We start from the raw sequence: 24,083 nt of genomic DNA, 5'->3' as shown, positions 1-24,083 counted from the left end.
TGTCAATACTCGGAGAACGTTCATTGGGTGCTCCATGTCAATTTATGGCACAGGGTCTCTAGGAAGGCTTTGAGGTTGACCTTAACCTAGTTTAGCTCAGTATTTGAATCAATATCTTCAATGAAGATAACTTATCACATTCAAAGATAACACCAAGGGCAGCTAACTTATTAGAAGGCAGAAGTTAGGATTTAAAAAGATCTCCATGGCTAGGAGAGCTAGGTGAAATTAACAAGATAGAAGTTAAGAGGATAAGAAAGAAAGCCTTGTACTTGGGCTTAAAAATTAACTGTACAAAAGGACAAGGGAAATCTAGATTAAGAACAGTTCATCTATATCAACCCAAAAGTTCTGCAAGCTCAGTAAGAGGCAAAAGTCTGACAGGTTTGTCAAAAAAGCTAATACAATTCTAGATGGTATTAAGAGCAAGGTCGGGGAGAATGCTGATGTCCTCTTCAATAATATTATCATCTTTGGGGAAGGTACTCAGTTCTGGGAATCATATTGTAAAAGGATCAATAACTCTGTGTGTTACAGGGGAGGGGAGGGCAGGATCTAGGCTAGGAAATGCTCTGGAAACCAGACAAGAGCAACTGAAGGAAAGAGGATGTTTAAACGGGGCGGGGGAGACTTTTTGGGGTGGAAAGGGAGCGGGGTACAGCACAGTACTAGCTTTAAATACAGTAAGCTATCTAATGAAAAAGCGACTTGGCTAGGGATGGCAAATGAGTTTCCTTTCATGAGCGAATTCTAATCAACTGGTAGTGACTGCCAGGAACTGGTGCTGAGAAAGATTCTGAGCCTAAGTGTGGTCAGCAGGAAAGAATGCTGTGATCAATTATCCATGTCTGCTATGAATTTGGGGAAGTGCAGTGCCTACAGGAGGGCCAAGTATTTGCTGACCCTGGACTACACAGACTTATTCCAAACCGTTCCATAGGCCAAGCCCAGGACTGCTCATTTGAAGTCACTGGGAAACTAGAAACTAAGGGGTGGCTGGCACAGCACCAGTGCCAGAGTGGCAAGATGCTCAATGAACTTGGAAGTCCCTTCTCATTTTAAGTTGCAGGCAAATGCAACATAAAACTCATGGACTCCAGTTCCAAAGACATCCATTTTTGTAGCAAGCCTCTTTACAGCCTCTATAGAAGAGCTGCTAGAAAAACTGCCCTGTGCTCCCGACAGCAGTGGTTTCAGTTGTTCCATAGACCTGGGGTCATGAGACTAAACTGGTGTGGCATGGGATATGTCTATTGCCATGAGGAGGGGCAGTAGGAATACTACTGATAGGTCTCTAATGTGACATTTTCCTATTAGTTATTATAAGCAATTCTCTCACCCCTTAGAAGTTATGCTAGGTTTTCGAGAACATTTTATCTAATTATATTCATGTATTTAACTGTGGGACCAAAGGTGGGGGTGGAAGTGAGGGGGTCTTCAGGAACATTTTTTTTTTTTTAACCAGTGGACAAGCGATTCTACTTAACATTTACAACATATCAACATCTTTTTAGAACACTATTTTCATCATTCCACTCAAAAGCCTTGATGCATCTCAGCTACAGGATCATGTACTAGTACTCAAAACAGTCCCACATTGCTCCACGTCTTTTCTCAGCCCTGTTGTTCCACCTCTGCTAGCGTTGACTCGTTTACTTATTTTTTCTCCCAAATTCACTTTGACTGTATCCAGTTCAGAGCTGCTATTATTTCTCTCTTCATGCCTGGCATGTTCTCCTTGATTCTGCCTGCAACTACTACCCATCCTTCAAAATCCAACTAAGCCTCTCCTCCTCTTCAATTGTTTCCAACAAAAACCTACAGGTTCTCCACCTCCTATGAAGTCCTGTCACTCTTACTGCCTCTTAAATACTTTAAGTTTTTCACAGCCAGAGATCAAAACTCATTGTACTCATCTTCAATGCTGTACACAAAGCTGACATCCAATTTTGTCCTCACAGGACTTAGATACCGTATAAGGCTTATATTCCCAGCACACAACTCTGGAATCAGGCTAGATTCCTCACTGCCCCCAAGAAGATCGTGGCTTTTTTGTTTTCTTTTAATGATTCCTTTGCTCATTTTTCCCCTTCCTGTGATGTTCTCCTTTTTGCTTACCACCCGAATCCTACCCATCAAGGCCCTGATAAAGTCACTCTTTTTCCACAGAGATGATCTGGATCACTTCCATCTTCAACCACCTGCCATTTAAACTCTTTATCCAGTCTACAATGCATCTTAGTTCTTGTTCAATTCTCTGGCCGTAACATTTTCATTATTGCTTCCGAGAGGTTTGGTTCTTTTTCTTTCTAATTACATTTAAGCATCATGAGGACTGGCTCACCTTTACCTCACAGCACACAATGGTTGGTACTCTAAAACGTTTAGCTCTGTGGATCTCAACCCGGAGCGATCTTGCTTCCAAGAGGACATCTGGCAATATCTGGAGACATCTTTGGTTGTCACACTTGGGGGAGAAGGTGATACTGACAAAATAGAGAGCAAGGATACAGCTAAACCTACAATGCACAGGGCAGCCTCCCAAAACAAAGAATCTTCCGGCTCCAAAAGACAACAGTGCCGCCGTTAAGAAACCCTGGGTTAGCTGAATGACCCCGTGAACCGCGAAACCACAGCCCCCGAGAGAGCGGCCGTTTGCAGGTGGAAGGGCCGCGCGGATGAGCTGGCGGAGGGCTGGCAGGTCCGGCCCGGCCACCCCGGGGAGGGGTGGAGGTACAGGACCAACATCCGCGTCACGCAGGGGCTAGGAAGTCCTCCAGGGACTCAAAACACCCACCCCCTACTCGCTCCATTCCCTACCTGCAGCCGGAGGCCGACAACGGAAACGCAGCGTCAGTTTCCGCGGAAGACACCCCGGCTCCGCATCCACAGCCAGAACGCCTAAGCAGTTCTCGCGATACCCTGGGATGTGCTCTCGCGATACCCTGGGATGTGCTCTCGCGATACGTAGGTGGAGCTTCCGGCCGGTGCTGGGCAACCGAGCGCATGCGCCATAGCTCTTCAGAGAGGGAAGGCTGTACTTAGCAGGTCTCCGGAAGTTGCGGGATGGGCTGTGAAGCGGTCAAGTCTTGCCGCCTTCAGTCCCTAGTCTCTGGGCCCCCGCCCTCCAGCCGCCTTTGAGTCGTGCCTGGGTCCTCACCCATGCCTCAGAACCGTGAAGAAAGGAAGCTCGCGTGTTTGCTAGAAAACCTAGTTGGGAGTGCGAGGCAGAGAACGTTCAGCACCCTTGTTCCTCCCGAACCCCCGGGACAGAGGCAGGGCTCTGAGGGCAGGGATTCCCCTTCGTCTTGGCCCCACAGCCCAGGCTGGGCACTAAACTCGGGCCGCGGCGGGGCGAGCGAGGCGAGCTTCGGAGGAAGCTGATGCCTGATGATGGCTCAGGTAGACACACCTGCCCCTTCTCGGGGACAGGCGGAAATGAAGTCTTGTTTGTGTTCGTTAAAACTCCTTTCCCCGCTAGGCCTCTTATGGCTTCCCCGGAGGCCACTGGTCTGTTTTCAGACGTTCACGCCTCTGCCCCGCAGGTAACCTGTAACCATTTTGTCTTCTAGAACAACATGCTCCCCGTGGCTGATGTGTTGAGTCAAGATGAACTGCGCAAAAAGCTATACCAGACGTTTAAGGATCGGGGTATACTGGACACACTCAAGGTATCGGATTTAGGCGTATCTGTGTCATAACTTTTACAAGTGTAACCTGTAACAGGTAGTTAAAATTCAGTCAAGGTTTAGGTTTTAATAATCGTATGATACATAGATTGTAATGGTCAATTACATTTTTATATTCCCGAATAACTCTCTATCCTGAAACATTACAGTCTCTTGAAAACGTTTGAGAAAATGTTGAGTTTGAGTAGTCTTAAAGGAGCATATTCAAATAATTAATTGAATTTGACAGTAAGATAGGAGGAAATATTTATATAATGAACACAGTAAGATTAGGCTTGTTTTATAAATATGGCTTATAGGTTCCTAAACTAGTAAGTGGATTTGTAAAACAGTTGGATGAAGGACATTGACACCATATAGAAAATACTAGTGTACTGCTTAATAGTTTGGGAAATGAAAAATTTCATCTTTAAACTATATTGAAATGTATGAATATTTAATTTGGGCAGCGAATATCTATTAGTATACTTTATATTTGGATTAACAGCCAGGAGTAGGATTAGCTCAGCGTGTTTTCATTGCAATATGCATTTGAAAAGCATATTTTACATTTAAAATACGTAGATATATCCTGTATATGTATCCTTTTTTAATTTAAATTATATGGTGAGCATTTCCCTGTTTCCTTAAAAGGTTTTTTGAAATCTTCATTTTCAGTGGCGACAGGCTTATCTTTGGATATTTTTGTAATGTATATAGCAGTTCCCTGTTGTTGAATATTTTGGTTATATTCTCCAACAGTCCACAGAGGTGTGATGAAGTGGCAGAAATTTTTCCTATACTTAATATCCCAATCGTAAGCTGCTGAAATGGGCTTCTAGGGAAGTGAAGTTATGAGTCTGCAAGCGGATCTGGCTAACCACCCGTTTCATTTGGAAGCTGGGGAAAGAAAGCTTTTTCTAGAACCCACTGGACTGCTTGTCTCACGGGGTAAGACAAAGTGTGCAGGGAAAGGTTCCTAACTTCTGGCCATGGATCTAGAACCATTATGGAAATAGAAGGAAGGTTTCCAATGAATGTAACACATCTGTGTATATCTCTAATGAAACAATCCTGCTGAAATTTCTTTCCCTTGTGTTTGTTTCTTTTTTATTTTTTTATTTTGCACTAGACACAACTTCGAAACCAGCTAATTCATGAGTTGATGCACCCTGTATTGAGTGGAGAACTGCAACCTCGGTCCATTTCAGTAGAAGGGAGCTCCCTCTTAATAGGCGCCTCTAACTCTCTAGTGGCAGATCACTTACAAAGATGTGGCTATGAATATTCACTTTCTGTTTTCTTTCCAGAAAGTGGTTTGGCAAAAGAAAAGGTAAAGTCTTTCCTTTTCTATTTTTGAATTTTTTATTAACAGGTTCTTCCTCTGACAGTAAAGTGCTGCATGATAGCTAAGTGCTCCTTGACTAGGTCCATTTCTAGTTCCTCTTTGAATTCACGTTGTACCTGCACATAATATATTTGTTATATAATAAGTGGGTACTAAATTTGAAATTAATTTTTTGGTATCTCATTTAGTCTCATGTAAAATAGTGATATATAGAATCTCTAAATGTTCCAGACCTATAATTGATCTATCCTCTATCTTGTCTAATAAGATTCTGCCAATCTGCTGAATGCCTACTGTAAGCTTGGCACTGTGATAGGCACACTGGAGATGTTTTGTGTGTTACAGATGAGGAACCAGACGCTGGAGAGGTGAATCAGTTTGCCCAAGCTCAAGTAACTTTTAAGTGGCAATACAGGGTGGTAAATCTAGATCTCTAACATGAGCTCTTTTTTCCTGCACTAGTTTCTTCAGATGTTTCTCTTCTTTGTAATTAGATAAGTGAGAAATATGTAATTTAAAAAATCTGTAAAGTTCTCAAATATTAAAAAGACCTGTTTTATTTTTTACTACTATTCTAATTATTTTAACTATATTTCTTCACCATTACTGTTGAACATTAGTACTACTTTATTATTTTAAAGGCAGTTACAGCAGACTTTCCCTGTGGATATGTGCGTGTTTTGTTTTTTTTTTAATAGACTTTATTTTTTCAGAGCAGGTTTGGGTTCACAGCAAAGTTAAGTGGGAAGTACAGAGAATTCCCATATGCCTGCTGCCCCTACGCACTCACAGCCTCCCTCACTGTCAACATCTTGCATCAAGGTGGTACATTTGCTACAATCTATAAGCCTACCCTGACATGTCATTATCATCCAAAGACCATAGTTTACGGCGAAGGTTGCAGTGAGCCGAGATCATGCCACTGCACTCCAGCCTGGGTGATAGGACGAGACTGTGTCAAAAATAAAATAAATTTCACTCTTGTTGTTGTTCATATGTTTTTGCTTTCTTTGTGTTTTCTGTAATTATCCAAAAGTTTCATATTCCAAAGTTTTAATGACACAAGAAATACAGTATTTGAGTGAAAACTTAAGTAATTTGCATTTCTTCATAAGCAACCAAATTTTATTTATTGATATTAGGAATTTATTTATTTATTTATTTGAGACAGAGTCTTGTTCTGTCACCCAGGCTAGAGTGCAATGGTGCAATCTTGGCTCACTGCAACTTCTGCCTCCCGGGTTCAAGCTTCCCAAGTAGCTAGGATTACAGGCACCTGCCACCACACCTGGCTAACTCTTGTATTTTTAGTAGAGACGGCGTTTCACCATGTTGGCCAGGCTGGGCTCAAATCCTGACCCCAGGTGATCTGCCTAACCTCCTAAAGAGGCGGGATTACAAGTGTGAGCCGTCGTGCCTGGCCTGGAATTCATTTTTGATACATCATTCTCTAACTTTCTAATCACTTTATACTTTTACTTATTGTATAATAGTCAATTACATAATTATATAGCAGGAATTAATCTCGTTCATACAACTTAACAGTTTCTACTAATGTAAAATGCCCATGCGGAATATTTTCTTTAAAGGAAAACCAGTTGAAAACAAATATCAGTGTTCTCAGAGCAGACATAGTGAATGGTATATACTGTAGTAGAAATATATTTTAATAGCTACCAAAAATGTCTGTTTAACAATATTTTAAGTATAATTATGGTTTTAAGGACAGTAAAAATTTATTTACATTTTTAAACAATGAATACTTTTTAAAAAATTGTAATTGAATGACCCAGGAACTCAGTCATGTATTCATTGGATATTTCAGTGTCATCTGTAAGGCATTAAACATTTCTGTTAGACATATCATCTTTGATGTGAAGTACTTAGAAGTTAATTACATGGTAAAGATATTTTGTCCTTTTGACCTTGATATGTTTATAGTAAGTTATTTAACTGTAAGAAAGAGCTTTAAGTTTGCTTTATTAGCATAGTTATAATCTTATTTAATCTGAAGGATGTTTCTTAATTTCATATTCAGAAACATCCTAATTTATCATTTAAACACTGATATAACAATATGTCTAATTAGTAACCTTTTTTTTTTCTTAAGGTATTTACTATGCAGGATCTATTACAACTCATTAAAATCAACCCTACTTCCAGTCTCTACAAATCACTGGTACGATGGCTCAGTTTCTATAATCTACTTTGGTTTGTTAATTATAACTGAATAGCTGAATAAAAGTAAAATATTTTCTTTTAACAGGTTTCAGGATCTGATAAAGAAAATCAAAAAGGTAGGAGCCGTCATCTTTGTAGAGAACAGCAACATTTTTCTATGTACTTTTTCCTCTAAGAGAATTAAGCTAACTTTTAAGGAGAAGAGTAAAATTTAATTTGATTTAAATTATTTGATTTCTGCAGGTCATTTCCCCTATATTTCCATTTTTGTAATAACTTAAATATTCAAATAAGAAAACTGCAGACAGTATCAAAGGCCCTACAGACAGGCTGAAAGATACTGTTTGTAAAAATACCCACTGTTGGGAACATTTTGGCAGGAAAAAAAAAAAAAACCTCAAAAAACTAGTAACTTTTAGGCCAAGTGTCTTTGTATACTAGGTATCCCTCTCAAGTATAATTGATAGGGTATTAGATGTATTAATATTTCCTTAAAGAATGAGAGTTGTATTCAGTAATATGTTATATGTCTTTTGTTCTTAAGTGTTTATACAGGCCAGGCGCGGTTGCTCACGCCTGTAATCCCAGCACTTTGGGAGGCCGAGGCAGGTGGATCACCTGAGGTCGGGAGTTTGAGACCAGCCTGACCAACCTGGAGAAACCCTGTTTCTACTAAAAATACAAAAAAATTAGCCACGTGTGGTGGCACATGGTTGTAATCACAGCTACTCAGGAGGCTGAGACAGGAGAATTGCTTGAACCTCGAAGGCAGAGGTTGTGGTGAGCTGAGATCATGCCATTACACTCCAGCCTGGGCAACAAGAGCAAAACTCCGTCTCAAAAAACAAACAAAAAAAATGTTTATATAGACCTAATAAATTGCCTTAATTTTGGCCTTGATAACAACCTTTCATAGAGGCCATAACTACTGTGGGTTTCAGACCGTTAGTTAGACTTGATGATGGGCTTTGTAGCATGAACATAAGCTGGCAACTTGGCTTTGATGCATAGTTATGCTTTAGGTATTTTAAAATAAGCTGTTAGTAATAGTCCTTTTGTTTTGGTACACCCTTGGATTTTGTCTGTTGCCTGCACTGCTATCATCCCCACAAGGACATTCCTTTATTCATCTGTTCGTTCGCCAATTCATGCAGAACTTAATCATGTGAATACTTATTTTTCTGCCAGCCATTAAGTCTATGACTTAATTGCCAAGTCTTTTGGTAGTAATGTTAGCAGAGGATAAATAAATTGGAACATAAGATATTCTGGGCTGCCCACAAACTAGACCATCCCTATTGAAGTTCAGTATGGTAAATGATCCTATATTCTGTGCTCTAGGAACTGTCCAGTGTAACTCTGTGATTATGGAAATGTCTATATCTATGCTGTTTAATGTGGTAGCTGCTAGCCTCATGTGGCTATTGAGCCTTGAAATGTGGCTAGTGTGACTGAATAACTGAATTTTAAATTTATGTTTAATTAGCTACACATGCATAGTGACTACCATATTAGCATAACTCTGAGGTATATAGCTAGTATCTTTTACTTAACTATTATTTCATGGCTTGAAGGGATATTAAGAAATAATCTATGGGCCAGGCACGGTGGCTCATGCCTGTAATCCCAGCACTTTGGGAGGCAAATCTGGCTGATCACTTGAGGTCAGGGGTTCGAGACCAGCCTGGCCAACATGGTGAAACATGTTGAAACACCATCTCTACTAAAATACAAAAATTTTGTATTAGAAATACAAAAATTAGCCAGGCGTGGTGTCGAGTGCCTGTAATCCCAGCTACTTGGGAGGCTGAGGCAGACGAATCGCTTGAACCGGAGAGGTAAAGGTTGCAGTGAGCCAAGATAGCGCCACCACACTCCAGTCTGGGTGACAGAGCTGGACTACATCTCAAAAGAAAAAAAAAAATCTATGTAGATACATTATCCTTAAAAACAGTTTTTCCATGGCTGGGCGCAGTGGCTCACGCCTGTAATCCCAGCACTTTGGGAGGCTGAGGTGGGCAGATCACGAGGTCAGGAGAGCAAGGCCATCCTGGCCAACATCGTGAAACCCTGTCTCTACTGAAATACAAAAGTTAGCCAGGCATGGTGGCGTTCACCTGTAGTCCCAGCTATTTGGGAGGCTGAGGCAGGAGAATCGCTTGAACCCTGGGGAGGCGGAGGTTGCAATGAGCTGAGATCGCGCCACTGCACTCCAGCCTAGCAACAGAGCAAGACTCTGTCTCAAAAAAAAAAAGAAAGAAAGAAAAAAGTTTTTACACAGTCTCTTCAGTCTCTTTAAATGCATCTGGTTCAGAAAGACATCTGGCCGACAGCCGTTACCAGCTTCACCTAGCATCCCAGTAAAATTTCTGGAAGCCAGAAAAACTATGAGTTGCAGATATGTCAGGCTTCCTAGTGCCAAAATTTGGATAGAACGCTTAGCTAACAATAAAATAGCTCCTGGTAAGATAAAATTTTTTTTAAAAAATTGGTGTCTTCCAATTAACCAACAGAAAACATGTAGAAAGAGAAAGATATTTTGTACTTAACTGTTATCTGTCCCCTGACTCAGAGACCTGTGGTCTTATCCTACCATATCTATGCTCAGGGGATGCTAAGCTGTTGAATGACCGTGGTACTTTTCTCCTAGATTCTAGTCACCCATTCTTCCCACTCCTAATTTTTCCTTTCAGAGATAGTGATACCTGTTATGCACGTCCGTGTGAAGAGACCACCAAACAGGCTTTGTGTGAGCAACAAGGCTGTTTATAAAGTGAATAAACTTTATAAAGTGAATAAACAGCCTTGTTGGGTGCAAGTGTGCTGAGTCCAAAAAGAGAGTCAGTGAAGGGAGATAGGAGAGGGGCAGCTTTATAGGGCTTGGGTCGGCAGTGGAAAGTTACAATTAAAGGTGGTTATCTATTGTTAGCAGGGGAGGGGGTCCCAAGGTGCATGGTGGAGAGATCATGGGACTCATTGTCCAGAAGAAGAATGTCACAAGGTGGATTGATCAGTTGGAGCAGGGCAGGAACAAGTAATAATGGTGGAATGTCGTAAGGTTGGTCAATCAGTTAAGGAAGGAGCTGTTTCACTTCTTCTGTGGTTTTTCGGCTGGCTCCTGCAGGCCATCTGGACGTATATGTGCAGGTCATGGGGATTACAATGGCTGAGCTTTGACTCAGAGGCCTGACAATATCCAGAAAATGATGTGCACAAAATCTGGAAGAGGGAAGAAAATTTGGATATTGGCCCTTTGCTTTTTGGAAGTTAAAATTCTTATCTGCAATTGGCAAAAGAATAGACATACACATCAATGGGGACAGAATTAGAAAGTCCAGAAATACATCCACACAAATATAGTCAATTGATTTTTTTTTAACAAAGATGCAAAGGCAGTTCAATAGAGGAAAGATAGTCTTTTCAACAAGTGGTGCTGTAACAATTGGATATTCATATTCACAAAAGTGAACCTAGACACAGATCTTATAGTTTACACAAAAACTAACTCAAAATGAACCATAGACCTAAATGTAAAATGCAAAACTATAAAACTTCCAGATGAGAACAGTAGAAAGTCTGTGTGATCTTGGGTTTCGTGATGAGATGTAACACCAAGAGCAAGATATATGAAAGAAAAAAGTAGATCAGTTAGACTTTATTAAAATTAAAAACATCTCTGTGAAAGATACTGTTCTTTTTGTTTTGTTTTTGAGATTGAGTTTCACTCTGCCGCCCAGGCTGGAGGGCAGTGGTGCGACCTCAGCTCACTGCAGCCTCCGCCTCCTGGGTTCGAGTGATTCTCCTGTCTCAGCCTCCTGAGTAGCTGGGACTACAGATGCCTGCCATCACGTCTGGCTAATTTTTTTGTGTTTTTAATAGAGATGGGGTTCATCATGTTGACCAGGCTGGTCTTGATGCCTTGACCTCAGGTGATCCGCCCACCTCAGCCTCCCAGAGTGCTGGGATTACAAGTGTGAGTCACTGCACCCTGCCGAAAGACACTGTTAAGAGAATGAAAAGACCCAATGTCAAAACCCATAGAGCGTTACATCATCAAGAATGAACCTTAATGTTTGCAAATTTACCTCAGGTGATCCCAGGATGGAATGCAGACAGTGACAAAACAGTCTGATCCCCTCCCTGAAGGAGGTGGGGGTGGGGGTGGGGGAAAAGGTGCTGAGCTAACTAATGTTTTTAGTTCCAGGAAACTAAACATTTCTTAAGTAATTTATGCGTGTGGTTTAAAACAAAGTCTCAAACTATTCAGAAGGATATAAAGTGAAAGCAAAGTAGCAGTTTCTGCCCATGTTCTCTAATCTCATGCTCCACTGATAATTAGAATTAACAGTTTCACTCCACTGATAACTAGATTTAAGTTTCTTGTTTATCCTTCTAAAACTGAGGTTAAAATTATGTATTTGTAATTAAAACACAATCAAGATTATATCATAGATACTGTATGCAATTTGCTTTTTTTAATCCACCAGTATATCTTTCTATAGCAGTATAGACTAATTATTTTTAAAGAATGTATTTAACCCCCTATTGATTGAGATTTGGTTGTTTTATTGTTTGCTTTTTGCCATTACAGGTAACCAATGTGCAGACCATTGTGCAGTGTGCACCCTTTGTGCCCTTATAAAAGTATAGCTGTGTAAATTCATAGAAGTGGAATGACTAAAGGGCACATGCATTTCAAATATATATAAGCACTGGCAAATTTCTCTCCCAAGTGAATGAGCATAGCTATATATCCACTCCCTTGCCAACACTTAGCATTATACAAGTTTTAATCTTAGCAGTGTTATAGGGAAAATAGTGGTTTCTCCATTGTATTAATTTGCATTTATGATTTTGTTCATGTTTATTCAGCATCTAAAAATTTTGTTCATCTTTGTTTGACTATTTTTTTCTACGCACTGTCCACGTTTTTTCCTATTTTTCTGTTTTTTTTTTTTTTTTAACTGATTTGTAAGAGTTCTTCAATGTTATGAAAATGTCATCACTTTAGTCTTGGTTATGCCTTCATATTATTGCAACTATTTTTCCCAGTATGTTATATTTTTATTTTATGCCATATGTAAGCTTTCACTTTTTATGCAGTTAGATTGATAAATATTTCTCCTTATTCCTTCCAGGTTTTGCATCAGGCTTGGGAAGGCTTTTCCTCAAATTTATTGAAAGATATGACTGGGCACAGTGGCTCATGCTTGTGATCCCAGCACTTTGGGAGGCCCAGGCAGGAGGATTGCTTGAGGGCATGAGTTTGAGACTAGCCTGGGCAACATAGTGAGACTCTGTTTATACGAAAAGTAAAATTAGCTGGGCATGGTGGGTGGTGGTGTGTGCCTCTAGTCCCAGCTACTTGGGAGGCTGAAGTAGGAGGATTGCTTGAGCCCAGGAGGTTGAGGCTGCAGTGAGCCAGGATTACACCACTGCACTCCAGCCTGCGTGACAGAGCAAGACTCTTGTCTCTAAAAAAAGGAAAGATATATAATGTAAAAAATAGTAATGTCATAAAACTAAGATTGTATAAACAGTGACTGAGCAGTGGTTGAAAGTTGTGAAACAAAACTTATGCATTATGTTTTTTAGGTTTTCTTATGCATTTTTTAAAAGAATTGGCAGAATATCATCAAGCTAAAGAAAGTTGCAATATGGAAACTCAGACAAGTTCGACACTTAGCAGAGATTCTCTGGGTAATTACAGCCTTTCTTAATTTCAGTTCTGCTGTTTTCATTTTGAATGAAGGAAATTATCTGATTTATGATATTGTGTGATTGCTGCTTGAACTGGAGGGATGCAACCTGCAGGCAACAAGGGAATTCATTTCTTCTGGAATCATCATGGGGGACCAGGAAGTGCTCTCCAGGGTCATTCCCTAGCCTCATAAATGCCAGGGCTACATTGGCCAAATCATGCAGGCATTCAAAGGCCCATATTCTTCCTTGTTGAGTTTGACTTCTCTTAACTGGGAGGTTCTTCCTTGTGTCTTGTCTAACTTTACAGCCACCCAGTTAGAAGATTAAACTACTTGGTTTGCAATGAACTAAAGAAGTCACTGGCTCATCACTTCATTTTATAGTTGAGGAAACCGAGGTCCTCAGAGGAAGAGCAACTTGGAAACACTCAGGCTGCATCAGAACTAATAGTGGAGTCCAAGTTCTCCTGTCCATGATCTAGAGCTTTTTGTACTATCCAGCTGGTCTACAATACCATCCTGTCCATCAGTTTTGTACTCAGTAGAGATGGGAAACAGCTGTTTAAAATGATATGCTTAATGGATTTCTTGGCCCTTCCTTACTCTTAAATAGTAACAGTAACTTGTAAGAAGATAAGTTCATAATTCATAAAATGTATTATATGACTATGCCTTTCATCAAGTGTAGGTTTAATTCAATTAGAAACATACTACTTGCGAATTATCAAGCAGTGTTGTTCAGTGGTGTGAACCACATATGTAATTTTAAATTTTCTGGCAGCCACATTGAAAAAAGTAAAAAGAAACAGGTGAAATTTGTTTTAATAATATTAACCCAATACATCCAAAATATTATTTCAACATGTATTCAATATAAAAAATACTAATGAGATATTTCACATTTAGTTTTTGCACTAAGCCTTTGAAATCTCATGTGTTTTTTACATTTAAAGCACATCTCAGTTCAATTTGGTCACATTTGAAGTGTCAATGGCCCCGTGTGGCTGGAGAGTCCTGTATTGGACAGCATTTGGAAAATATAGAAAAGTAGATGGAAAAACATGTCTAAAGTCATCCCTACCAGAGATAAACACTATCAGTGTTTTAATCTACTTCTGCCAACCTTTTTCGATCTGTGCATACTTTTTTGGTGGGCGTTATACGTGGTTGAGATTGTACTGTGGGTTGAGATTTGCACTTTGCTGTGTGGTTGATTCTGATCCATAGTTTGTTTGAGGGCCGTGGACTAAGGGAAGAAAGAGTCAGCAGACCTCACTTTAATCCTGGTTATGCTGTTATGTAGTCACTTACTAAGCTGTATCGGCATTTGTTCTTTATCTGTAAAGGGGAGGCGTTGATGTACATGATCTTTGATTCTTTTTAAAGTTATTGTTTTGAATGTGTAAGTCAGCTTTAACTGAAGTCCAATAAAGAGCTCTCTGTCTTAGCACTTAGAGAGTAGGAAAAGACTCCAGTGTTTTCTGACTTAAACTGTACTCTTGGCTTTCTTTGTCTTCTAACATTTTATAATGAACATTTTTAAACATACAGAAAAGTTGATACAATTTTAGTGAACACTTGTATATCCACCACCTAGATTCCACTATTACGCTTGTATTATACGCGCTTCATCATTTTTATCTGTCCATCCTTTCATCTACTTTCCTTTTTTTGTATTTCAAAGTAAGTTGCAGACATCCCTACACTTTCACCTAAGTATGCTCTTTTGAACCAGAGGTCTGGCATCTTACACACCTGACCATGTTTCTATGTCCTAATTTGATGTGTTATTTTTTAATAGCTGAGAAGCTTCAGCTTATTGATGATCAGTTTGCAGATGCTTACCCTCAGCGTATCAAGTTCGAATCTTTAGAAATAAAGCTAAATGAATATAAGAGAGAAATAGAAGAGCAACTTCGGGCAGAAATGTGTCAAAAGGTAAGCTTTATCTTGTTACCGTTAATAAGAGTGATGTTTTTGCTTGTCTTCTAAAGTCTTAACCTTAGGTATATGGGAAAATATCTAGAACTTTTAATAGTGAATGGGATACTATACTGTTGTGCACATATTTTTTTATTTCTGATGACATTTGTTTATGCCTGTTGAGTGAATCCCACAAATACAGTGAATGAAATAAAACTAAAGATGAAATAAATATATTTGGGCAGAGCATTATGTTAAACCTAGATGTAAAGAGAGAACTTGTTCCTTTTTTTAATAGTATAATGGTATTTTTAATTTTTTGTGATCAATTTGCAGTTGAAGTTTTTTAAAGATACCGAGATAGCAAAAATTAAAATGGAAGCGAAAAAAAAGTATGAGAAGGAATTAGCCATGTTCCAGAATGATTTTGAGAAAGCCTGTCAAGCAAAATCTGAAGCCCTCGTTCTTCGGGAAAAGAGTACCCTTGAAAGAATTCAAAAGCACCAAGAGGTGGTATTTACAAATATTTTATGTGTGGCTATTTCCTGCAGCTATTAGTAGGTTGGCTCAAGATCCAGGAACAGGATGGTACGATTGATGGAACAAGGCCCCAGAAGAGCAATAGGGACTGGGGCCAAGAGTGCAAACAGAAGGATGGGCCTTGAAAAGGATAGACAAATTTGCTTCCTCTGAGACTGGTGGAAAGGGAAGAACTGTGGAGGTGAACAATCAAGTTGGGATTATGAGAAACATACCCTAAATAAGCTCCATCTCCTCAGGCAGATTAGAGGGTTAGATCTCGGGTTTTAGGAGCAGATTGGAGGTGCAGAGTAGCTCCTGTGGATAAGGGAAGAACAGCCCTTTAAAGCAGAGAGGACTGATCACCTGTATTGAGGGCTCAGCTGTGGTTGGGGGAGCCTGGAATTGAGAGAGATCAACCCATGTGCTTGTAGGTGAGTTTTCTGTTGTAGTTCTGGGGAGGATTTGTAAGTATCTCTTTCTGCCCTTTTCAGTGAGGGTGGAAAAATGGAGATGCTTTGGAAGTGGAGCTTTTCAGAGCCTAATTTATTTGACTAGAGAAAGGCAGCCTATTTAATTGAAGATTCTGGGGCTCTCTTGGGTAGTGAAGGGGGAAGCAGAGGAGAGGGCAGGTGGCTTCTGGGGGAAAGGGAGGATTGAGTGGCAGTGGCAGTGATCAAGGACTCGATCTAGAGAGACTAGTAGTTGAAAGAATAAGAATGGTCCAAGAATATAGAATTGCAGGATGAGGTTTCAGGTGGAGACTAGAAACCAAATGCAGTATGCTGCCATTGGAGAGAGCCATGGAAATGAGCAAGGATGAAGGTCCCCGGGGTAAAGGAGTCACCAGGGCCACAAGGGTCATCCATGTAACCATTTGATCTTGTCACCCCAGAAAGTAACTGGACAGGAGACGGAGAGGATGAAGAGTGGGAGGGAGTCCATTTTGGCAAGCGGGATTGGATCTACTCCTTTAAGATCATATTCCTTTCCCAAGGGCGTGTCTTAGACCAAACTAGATTTACCGCACTATTTCCAACATACATCCAGAACTACTGCTGTCAGATGTTGAAAGTAGGAATGCCTCCCCCTAGTGTCCACTCTTGCTTGGGGCTTCTCAATAAGACCTGGTTGTATAATGCTAAGGGCACCCCCTCTAAAATTTTGTATAGCATTTCTGGGAATTGGGCTTGCTTCAGCTATAAAAATGAATGTTGGAAGCACATATCTTTGAGATGATTAGATTGTGTTTAGACTAATAACTCCATCTTCAGGATAGGTGACTGACTAGATCCCTGTTTGTTTAACTCTGATTATCTGAAAGCTTTGAAGAAGATTGTCATCCTCATAAAAAGCACCATATCTTTATTCCCTCGCCTGGACTGTCCATCCCCTTCTTTCCCTGACAAAACCATACTGTCTTTCAAGACCCAGCTTGGATGTCACCTGGGTAATGCCTTCCCTGACTCCCACTGAGCGACTCATTTAGGCCTTGTTCCTGCATCACTCTCTATGTACTTCAGTTACAAAATCATCACATCTTAGTGTGATTGTTTCTCACTCCTTGACTAAATTGTGAGGTCTTTAGAGATGAGGACTGTATCTGTCTACCTTTTTATATCCAGTTTCCAGTATGCTGCTTGACATGTCGTGGGTAGTTAGTAAATTCTTTCTCTGTGAACACACAAATGGAAGGATGGCCCGTTCTTTTAGGAGTTCATATGGGCTTGCTAACTCTGAGTCAGAATGACCCATGAACTGAAACATTCAGACAGCACCACCACTAAAAACTATGGGGGTTCGATTCTTTTGGAGTTTTGTTGCTGAATGTACATTTTGTTTAATTTTTCTTCTGCGGAACCTGCCAAAATTTAGGTAAGGGCTCCAGGTTTGGTGGCTCATGCTTGTAGTCCCAGCACTTTGGGAGGCCAAGGCAAAGCATATCACTTGAGCCCAGAAGTTCAAGACCAGCCTGGGCAGCATGGCAAAACCCCATCTCTACAAAAATACAAAACATCAGCCCGACTTGGTGGTATGTGCCTGTAGTTCCTGCAGCTACTCAGTAGGCTGAGGTGGGAGGAACCCTTGAGCTTGGGAGGCAGAGGTTGCAGTGAGCCAGGATCACCCCACTGCACTCCAGCCTGTGCAACAGAGACCCTGTCTCAAAAAAAAATTTTTTTTTTTTTTTAGATAATGGACTGAGAGATGTTAAAGAACTAAATAGCATAAATTACACATGGCATGTTAGGACTATAGGGTAATGGTAGTTTAACAGTCATTGGGGGAGTAAATTTTTATGCAGCTAGAATAAGCAAAAAGCATACCTTGAGTTGGAATCTCTTGAAGGTGAAATTGTTATCCTAAATGTCTGTACTTTGCTTTTTGGAATTTAGGAAGCAGTATATTCATTCAAATCTGTTTTGCTTTCATTAGCTTGCTTGCTAAAAATGCTTTTCTATACAGATTGAAACAAAAGAAATTTATGCTCAAAGGCAGCTTTTACTAAAAGATATGGATTTGCTAAGAGGAAGAGAAGCAGAGCTGAAGCAAAGAGTTGAAGCTTTTGAATTGTAAGTAATGCATGTTCATTTTGGATATTCAGAGTGATGAGATTAAAAAGAATTATTAAATATATGTCTAAATATTCTAATGTTGATTGCCAAGTAGAGTTCTTGTTTGTGAAGGGGATATCACCTAGCATTAGAAGGTACAAATTAAGAGGAACAAACACTAGGGTTTTGCTTTTGAAATATTAAACATTAAGATGAAAAGACCAATGAGATGCTATCATCAGGCTACAGTAAGACCAGATAGATAATCTGGAGAAGCTGTTAATACTGGAACAGATCGTATGTTTTGCAGTTACATTCAGTCCCTCAGATCTGATAGTTCCATGTGTGTATGTATAGTAACTGAATTCCATATATCCAGGCCTACAGTTTTTACCAGCTGTGTGCTCAGAAAAGGAAGTATGGTGGTCCGACTTGACTTGTATTTGGTGAAACTATTTCTTTGTGTTATTCACTTTTTCTGAGTGCTCACAAATGTTTCATCCCTCAGATCTTACCTGGGATTGGCAGCAAGCTCACCTGTCCATAGTTTGTGCAGTAAGCCTTCTTTTCCTTTGGGAATCTGCTATTGACACCCATAGATACTCCAGGAATCTTAGTTCGTTAAATAATTTGTCTCCATCTTCATTAATGTTTTTTTCTCACTTCTATAGGCTTCATTTGTTTAATTTCAACTCTCTGTCTACCTTACTCTCTTTTTGGCAATAATAAAAAGGCAGATTGATCAAGACAGAGAAATAAGCACAAAATTGGGGCAGAGAAAGTTCATCATACCTTTACCTCCATTTTCTCTACTCTTGTTCCCTCCTTCTTAGCGTATAAACTAAATAAATGTAGTTTACCTCTCCACGACTTTCCAGGTTACCAGCAGAGGGAGCTAATACCTAGAGCCTTTACCTGTTCTTGGACTAGTCAGCATTTTGTAGCACTTCTCAGGATGACTGGATCTCACTACCTGCGAACCTACCTCCCTGGCTGGCTAAGGAGTTGGTACTATGGTTGATTTAAAGTCTCACTATGAAGACCATTCTATTCTTCAGTATTTGGAAGCCCTGATTGATCCATCTATCTTTTGCCCTCTCTTTTGGTACTTTTTTCAGTATTCAATCAATAGGTTTTTTTGTTTGTTTTGTTTTGTTTTTAAGACACTCGGTCTGTCTGTATTGCCCAGGCTGGTCTCAAACACTTGGGATCAAGTGATCCTCCTGCCTCGCCTTCTGAAAAACTGGGATTATAGGTGCGGGCCACCACACTTGGCTAAAGCTGATTGGTCATTAAATGACAAAAACAAATATTCTATCTTGAATATATATGGACTAATTAATTAAATCCCACAGTTAGAAACAGTATTATAGAAGATTCAAGCACGTAAGTACACTTACTTGTTACTTTGTAACTAATAATATTCTCTCATCCCAGGATTGATTTTGGCCGTGTATCACCTATAACCATTGTTTAAGTGTTTATCTTCTGTGAGAAACCACTTCCCTCTTGAGACTCTCCCACTCCCCTCAGCCCAAAGCCATAGTCAGTTCTGCTAGTTTCAATACGCTGTAACTAGGTCAGTTCATAAAATACACTGAGGACTTCTGGCTCTTTCTTTCTACTTCCCAATAGTGATATCATGTAGCAGTTTTAGTCTGTTGAACTAGACACATGTGATTTTTTTCCTAAATTTGTTAGCTCCGCTATGGTAGTTTATTTACTTTTTATATTTTTGCTAATTTCAGGAACCAGAAGCTCCAGGAAGAAAAACATAAAAGCATAACTGAGGCACTTAGGAGACGGGAGCAGAATATAAAGAATTTTGAGGAGACCTATGACCGAAAGCTCAAGAATGAACTTCTAAAGTAATTGTTAAGCATTTTTAAATAACTGATATGTTTAAATTAAGTTGGTAGAAACAAAAACTGACGAAGTAGTCTGTAACTTAGGCAAACTTTAGTGTTTGGAAAAAAAATACATAGTTTTATCAATACAGTCAATCCTTTCCTGCATTTAAGTTAGGATAGTTTTTAAAATATAAGAGCCAGGTGTGGTGGCTCACGCCTGTAATCCCAGCACTCTGGGAGGCTGAGGTGGGCGGATCACCTGAGGTCAGGAGTTCAAGACCAGCCTGGCCAACATGGTGAAACCCCATCTCTACTAAAAACACAAAAATTAGCCGGGTGTGGTGGTGAGTGCTTGTAATCCCAGCTACTGGGGATTCACTTGAACCCAGAAGGCAGAGGTTGCAGTGAGCTGAAATTGTGCTACTGCACTGTACTAGCCTGGGTAACAGCAAGAATCCATCTCAAAAAAAAAAAAAAAAAAAAAATGTATAGAGATGCACATCCTCTGTGCTTCTTATGGCTTCTCTAGCATTTATTGCGGGCTGTGATTTGCTTTAATTTTCAGTACACCTTGTGACTTGCTCAGCTTGCATAGTTGATAAGCTGTAAAATTGGAATTATAACCACTTTTAATTATCTTTTTCTCTGCCTCACTCATACAGCCCCAAGGATGGGGGTATCTAACCATATATAAATTACACTAATGGTCGTAGTATTTGTCAGTGAACATGTGCCTCGTATTTCTTCAAGATTCAGCAAAGCCAGAATCAAAAGAGCTAAAATTAACTATGTGAGGCAAAAAGTGATACAGAGAAAGGAAAATATGGACAACTATGGTTATTTTGGCTTTTCTGTAGTCTGAGTTTTGTGTATCAGTGAATAACATCTCAGTGCTACGATATTATGCCCATGTGGTAACATTTCTCTTCAGTGTGTGGGAAAGCATGTGGCACATAAAAAGTGCTTAGTTAATATTTACTGTAAATGTGTCGCGAGGAAATGATTCAGCTCAGGTGGTCTGGGCATTTCTTATTTGGCCTCTTTTATTCCCTTCCTCAATTTGTCATTGATATTCCATTACATAGTATTGCAAAGGTTTCTTGAGGTTATCCTTTAAACAAATTCTATTTTTTAAAAATATGGCAGCTTTTTTATCTATTGATTTTGAAATGATGTATTTTACCCACACCTTCTATGTCAGTTTCTATACTAAAATAGCTAAAATGGAAGTGTCTGTAGTTGCTGAATTTTTAGGAATAAATGAATTAAAGTATGTGTGTTAATTTTACATAGTTAGGGAGCTAGTGAACTGTTTGGTATCATTGTGACAGCTTCCACAGGCTGCATGGTGTTTGTCTGGCTTTGGGAATCCTCATATGACTTTGGCAGGTGTTGGAGTTTGGAGGCTCTTCACCACAGGAGTGCTTCTATTTCCTTTTGGAACCAAAAGGGCAGATGGTAACAGCTGGGAAAGGGAAGTGAAACGGTGAAAATGTGCCTTTTGGTATTGCTAATCCGGCTATAATGCCCTTGGCGGTTGGCTCTCAGGACTGCGCTTAGTCCCTGAGCACAAAAGTTCTTACCTTGGTTGGGGGTGGGCAGATGGTACAGGTGGATTGGAAGTGACTGTCTGATTATCATTTGGGATTGAGTCTGTTGTGTGCTGTGTAAATTTAATTTACCCCTTTGCTGTTTGTGTCAGTTGAGACCAACTGAAAAGTGATTGTTTTCAGTAAATAACCTTATGATAATACGACCCTTCATCTTGTGTGATTGAGTTTTGGGACCCAGTTTATAGGATCGAGGAAGGGTTTTACTGGGCATTTTATGTTCAGAGGTCATATCCCTGGCTTTAGTATTGAGGACTTTGAAGTTTACACATTGTCATGTTCAGCGCCCTCAGGTGCTCCTGTGCCATAGATAAGTTCCTGCACTGATAACAGTCTTTCCAGAAAAATGACTGAGGAGCTCATATTTAGTCATTCTGATTCTCAGGTATCAACTTGAACTGAAGGATGACTACATCATTAGAACTAATCGACTGATTGAAGATGAAAGGAAGAATAAAGGTGATGTGTAGTGGGGAAATAAGCTGTATTTTTCAGTTCTGCTGTAGGTTATTAGCTTCCCAAGTTGGGCCTGTTCCATATTCTAAAAAATATAGCTTACACTTCATTGTTTCTACAAAATTACATTTTTGTAATTTTAATTTTATAAATTAAAAAAAAAATTGTCTTCACTGCCTTTTGAGAAACCTTCATGTTTAATAATTTGTATATTCACAAAGGCCAGTGATTTATCATGAATATTTTATCCAACTTTATTTCATATATTTTGATAAATCTGCAATTGTCAGGAAAGTAGCAGCAACTTACTGCCATCAAGTACGTATTACTCCTAACCATGAGAGACTTTATTTTTCACTTACGGAAAACTTCAACTTCTCTGTCCCCTGTGACCTAGTTTCTTCTTTCTTTTGCTTCTAATGTATTTTTATGCTTTACGGCATTTTTACTTGATGTATAACCTTCTGAACTCTTGTGTACGTTGGCCTGAGACTATGGAAGTTGAATAATTTTTCAATCTTCAGATGTTTTACATTTCAACGTATTTCTAGGAAATTGCTGCAACAAGAAGTTGAAGTTTTGGTGGAAATTTCAAGTAGATTCTTTGGAGTAAACCAGGGTTGGGTAGTTGATGTTGACCCAGATACCCGATGTGTGGCTACTGTCTTTTTTTTTGTTTTAGAGATGGAGTCTTGCTCTGTTGCCCAGGCTGGAGTACAGTGGCACAATCTCGGCTCACTGCAGCCTCCGCCTCCTGGGTTCAAGTGATTCTTGTGCCTCAGCCTCCCAAGTAGCTGGGACTACAGGTGTGCGCCACCATGCCCTGCTAAATTTTGTAGAGACAGAGTTTCACCATGTTGGCCAGGCTGGTCTCGAACTCCTGACCTCAGGTGATCCGCCTGCCTTGGTCTCCCAAAGTGCTGGTATTACAGGCATGAGCCATTGTGCCCAGCCTCTTTTACTATCTTGTGGAGACTAATACTTCTTTTATGGATTGGTACCATTATGTATATAACAAATTATGGTTTGATGATATACCTACATAGACTTGTGTTAGATGAAGTGAAAACTACAAAATACTAACTACAATATAGTAACAGACAGATCTTTGTCTTCAAGGAAGTTAAGAGCTGTGGGTATTAGGGCTCTGTGCTTTGAGCAGATGGTATAACTCTGGTTAGCATGTGTAGCAAGTGGAATTTCACCACATACATGACAGTTATAGCTTCACATCATCTGTTGGGTAATAGGGTTTATTTCTTACTTGCCCCCTACCTCTGCTATTTGGATTGTGAAATAGTGGTCATTAGGTCTGACATACTGGCCATAAATATTAAATGGCTTTTGTATTCACTAGGAAAACATTATGGTGTTTAATTGGTGGGCTCTTTTTTCAGAAAAAGCTGTTCATTTGCAAGAGGAGCTCACAGCTATTAATTCAAAAAAGGAGGAACTCAATCAATCTGTAAATCGTGTGAAAGAACTTGAGGTAATTGTTAAGCATATTGGTTTTTGAAATAGATTTTAAGCAATATATGAAATTTTAGTCATACATAATTTATCCTAAGTCATCCTCTTGAGGTGTTTCGACTGCCATTTATATGGCTAAGAAGGTGATGGCTGAAGTTAATTCAACAGTTCTTAATTTCAATCAATGTCACATAGGAAAGCGTAGATAGAGCTTTGGGTCCTGGAGTCCTGCTTAAATCCTGTCTGTGTCTCTAACTGATTGTGTGTCACTAGGGAAGTTCTGTGACTGCAGGTTCCTGAGCTGTAAACTAAGATGTTTTCCACATTATAGGGTTGTTGAGGGAATTCAGTAAGCTAACTTACGTGCCTAGTTCATAGCGGGTGGCCATTACTGTTAGTTTCTACATCAGCCTGTTCTCTCCTTCCATCAGCAGCAGGTAAAGAAATTCCTGTCATTACATTGTTATCTTACAGATTAAAACAAAATGAGGTGCATTTTTCACATATCATTGCTTCTTTACTTTTCTATTCATTCATGTGCTTGCTGTCTGAAGGATGAAGCTGGAACTTTAGGTACTTACAACATATTTTGTATATAAAATTTATTTTAGCAACTTTGACTTATGTGAGAACTTTGTAGGCTTTTGTACTCAAATATGGTATATATTATACTAAGAAAAGGGAAGCACTTCACAACATGTTACAGAATCTTTCTTTCTTTCTAGACAGAGTCTTGTTCTTTCGCCCAGGCTGGAGTGCAGTGGTGTGATCTTGGCTCACTGCAACCAACTTCCACCTCCCAGG

At 39.7% G+C, this 24,083-nt stretch overlaps 2 protein-coding genes across 7 annotated transcripts in view; one reads left to right on the top strand and one right to left on the bottom strand.

Moving 5' to 3' along the window:
- Positions 1-2,919, bottom strand: part of TRAPPC2 (trafficking protein particle complex 2) — a 19,413-nt gene extending 16,494 nt beyond the window's left edge. The window contains exons 1-2 of one of the 3 annotated variants that reach the window (XM_011994835.1): positions 2,821-2,919; positions 2,345-2,486 (exon numbers count right to left, since the gene is read on the bottom strand). Coding sequence is in view for 1 of the 3 variants with exons in the window: in XM_011994834.1 (XP_011850224.1) it covers positions 2,351-2,433 (83 nt within the window). In the remaining 2 variants the exon portion in view is untranslated. The remainder of the gene's footprint in view (positions 1-2,344; positions 2,487-2,820) is intronic. The other 2 variants (XM_011994834.1, XM_011994836.1) reach the window with 2 other exon arrangements.
- A 112-nt stretch (positions 2,920-3,031) lies between these two features.
- The window catches only part of OFD1 (oral-facial-digital syndrome 1), a 34,471-nt gene continuing 13,419 nt past the window's right edge, over positions 3,032-24,083 (top strand). The window contains exons 1-13 of one of the 4 annotated variants that reach the window (XM_011994833.1): positions 3,065-3,402; positions 3,573-3,671; positions 4,801-5,001; positions 7,127-7,195; positions 7,283-7,313; positions 8,386-8,510; positions 12,793-12,897; positions 14,701-14,837; positions 15,159-15,332; positions 17,805-17,911; positions 19,642-19,761; positions 21,739-21,812; positions 23,207-23,298. In XM_011994833.1, the coding sequence (XP_011850223.1) occupies positions 12,801-12,897; positions 14,701-14,837; positions 15,159-15,332; positions 17,805-17,911; positions 19,642-19,761; positions 21,739-21,812; positions 23,207-23,298 (801 nt within the window). In that variant the 5' untranslated portion in view covers positions 3,065-3,402; positions 3,573-3,671; positions 4,801-5,001; ... (2 more) ...; positions 8,386-8,510; positions 12,793-12,800. Of the gene's footprint in view, positions 3,403-3,572; positions 3,672-4,800; positions 5,002-7,126; positions 7,196-7,282; positions 7,314-8,385; positions 8,511-12,792; positions 12,898-14,700; positions 14,838-15,158; positions 15,336-17,804; positions 17,912-19,641; positions 19,762-21,738; positions 21,813-23,206; positions 23,299-24,083 lie in introns of all 4 variants that reach the window. The other 3 variants (XM_011994830.1, XM_011994829.1, XM_011994832.1) reach the window with 3 other exon arrangements.

This window comes from Mandrillus leucophaeus, unplaced genomic scaffold, assembly GCF_000951045.1.
Source record: "Mandrillus leucophaeus isolate KB7577 unplaced genomic scaffold, Mleu.le_1.0 Scaffold462, whole genome shotgun sequence".
NCBI classification, from domain to species: domain Eukaryota; kingdom Metazoa; phylum Chordata; class Mammalia; order Primates; family Cercopithecidae; genus Mandrillus; species Mandrillus leucophaeus.
This window is presented reverse-complemented; position numbering and strand designations above follow the sequence as displayed.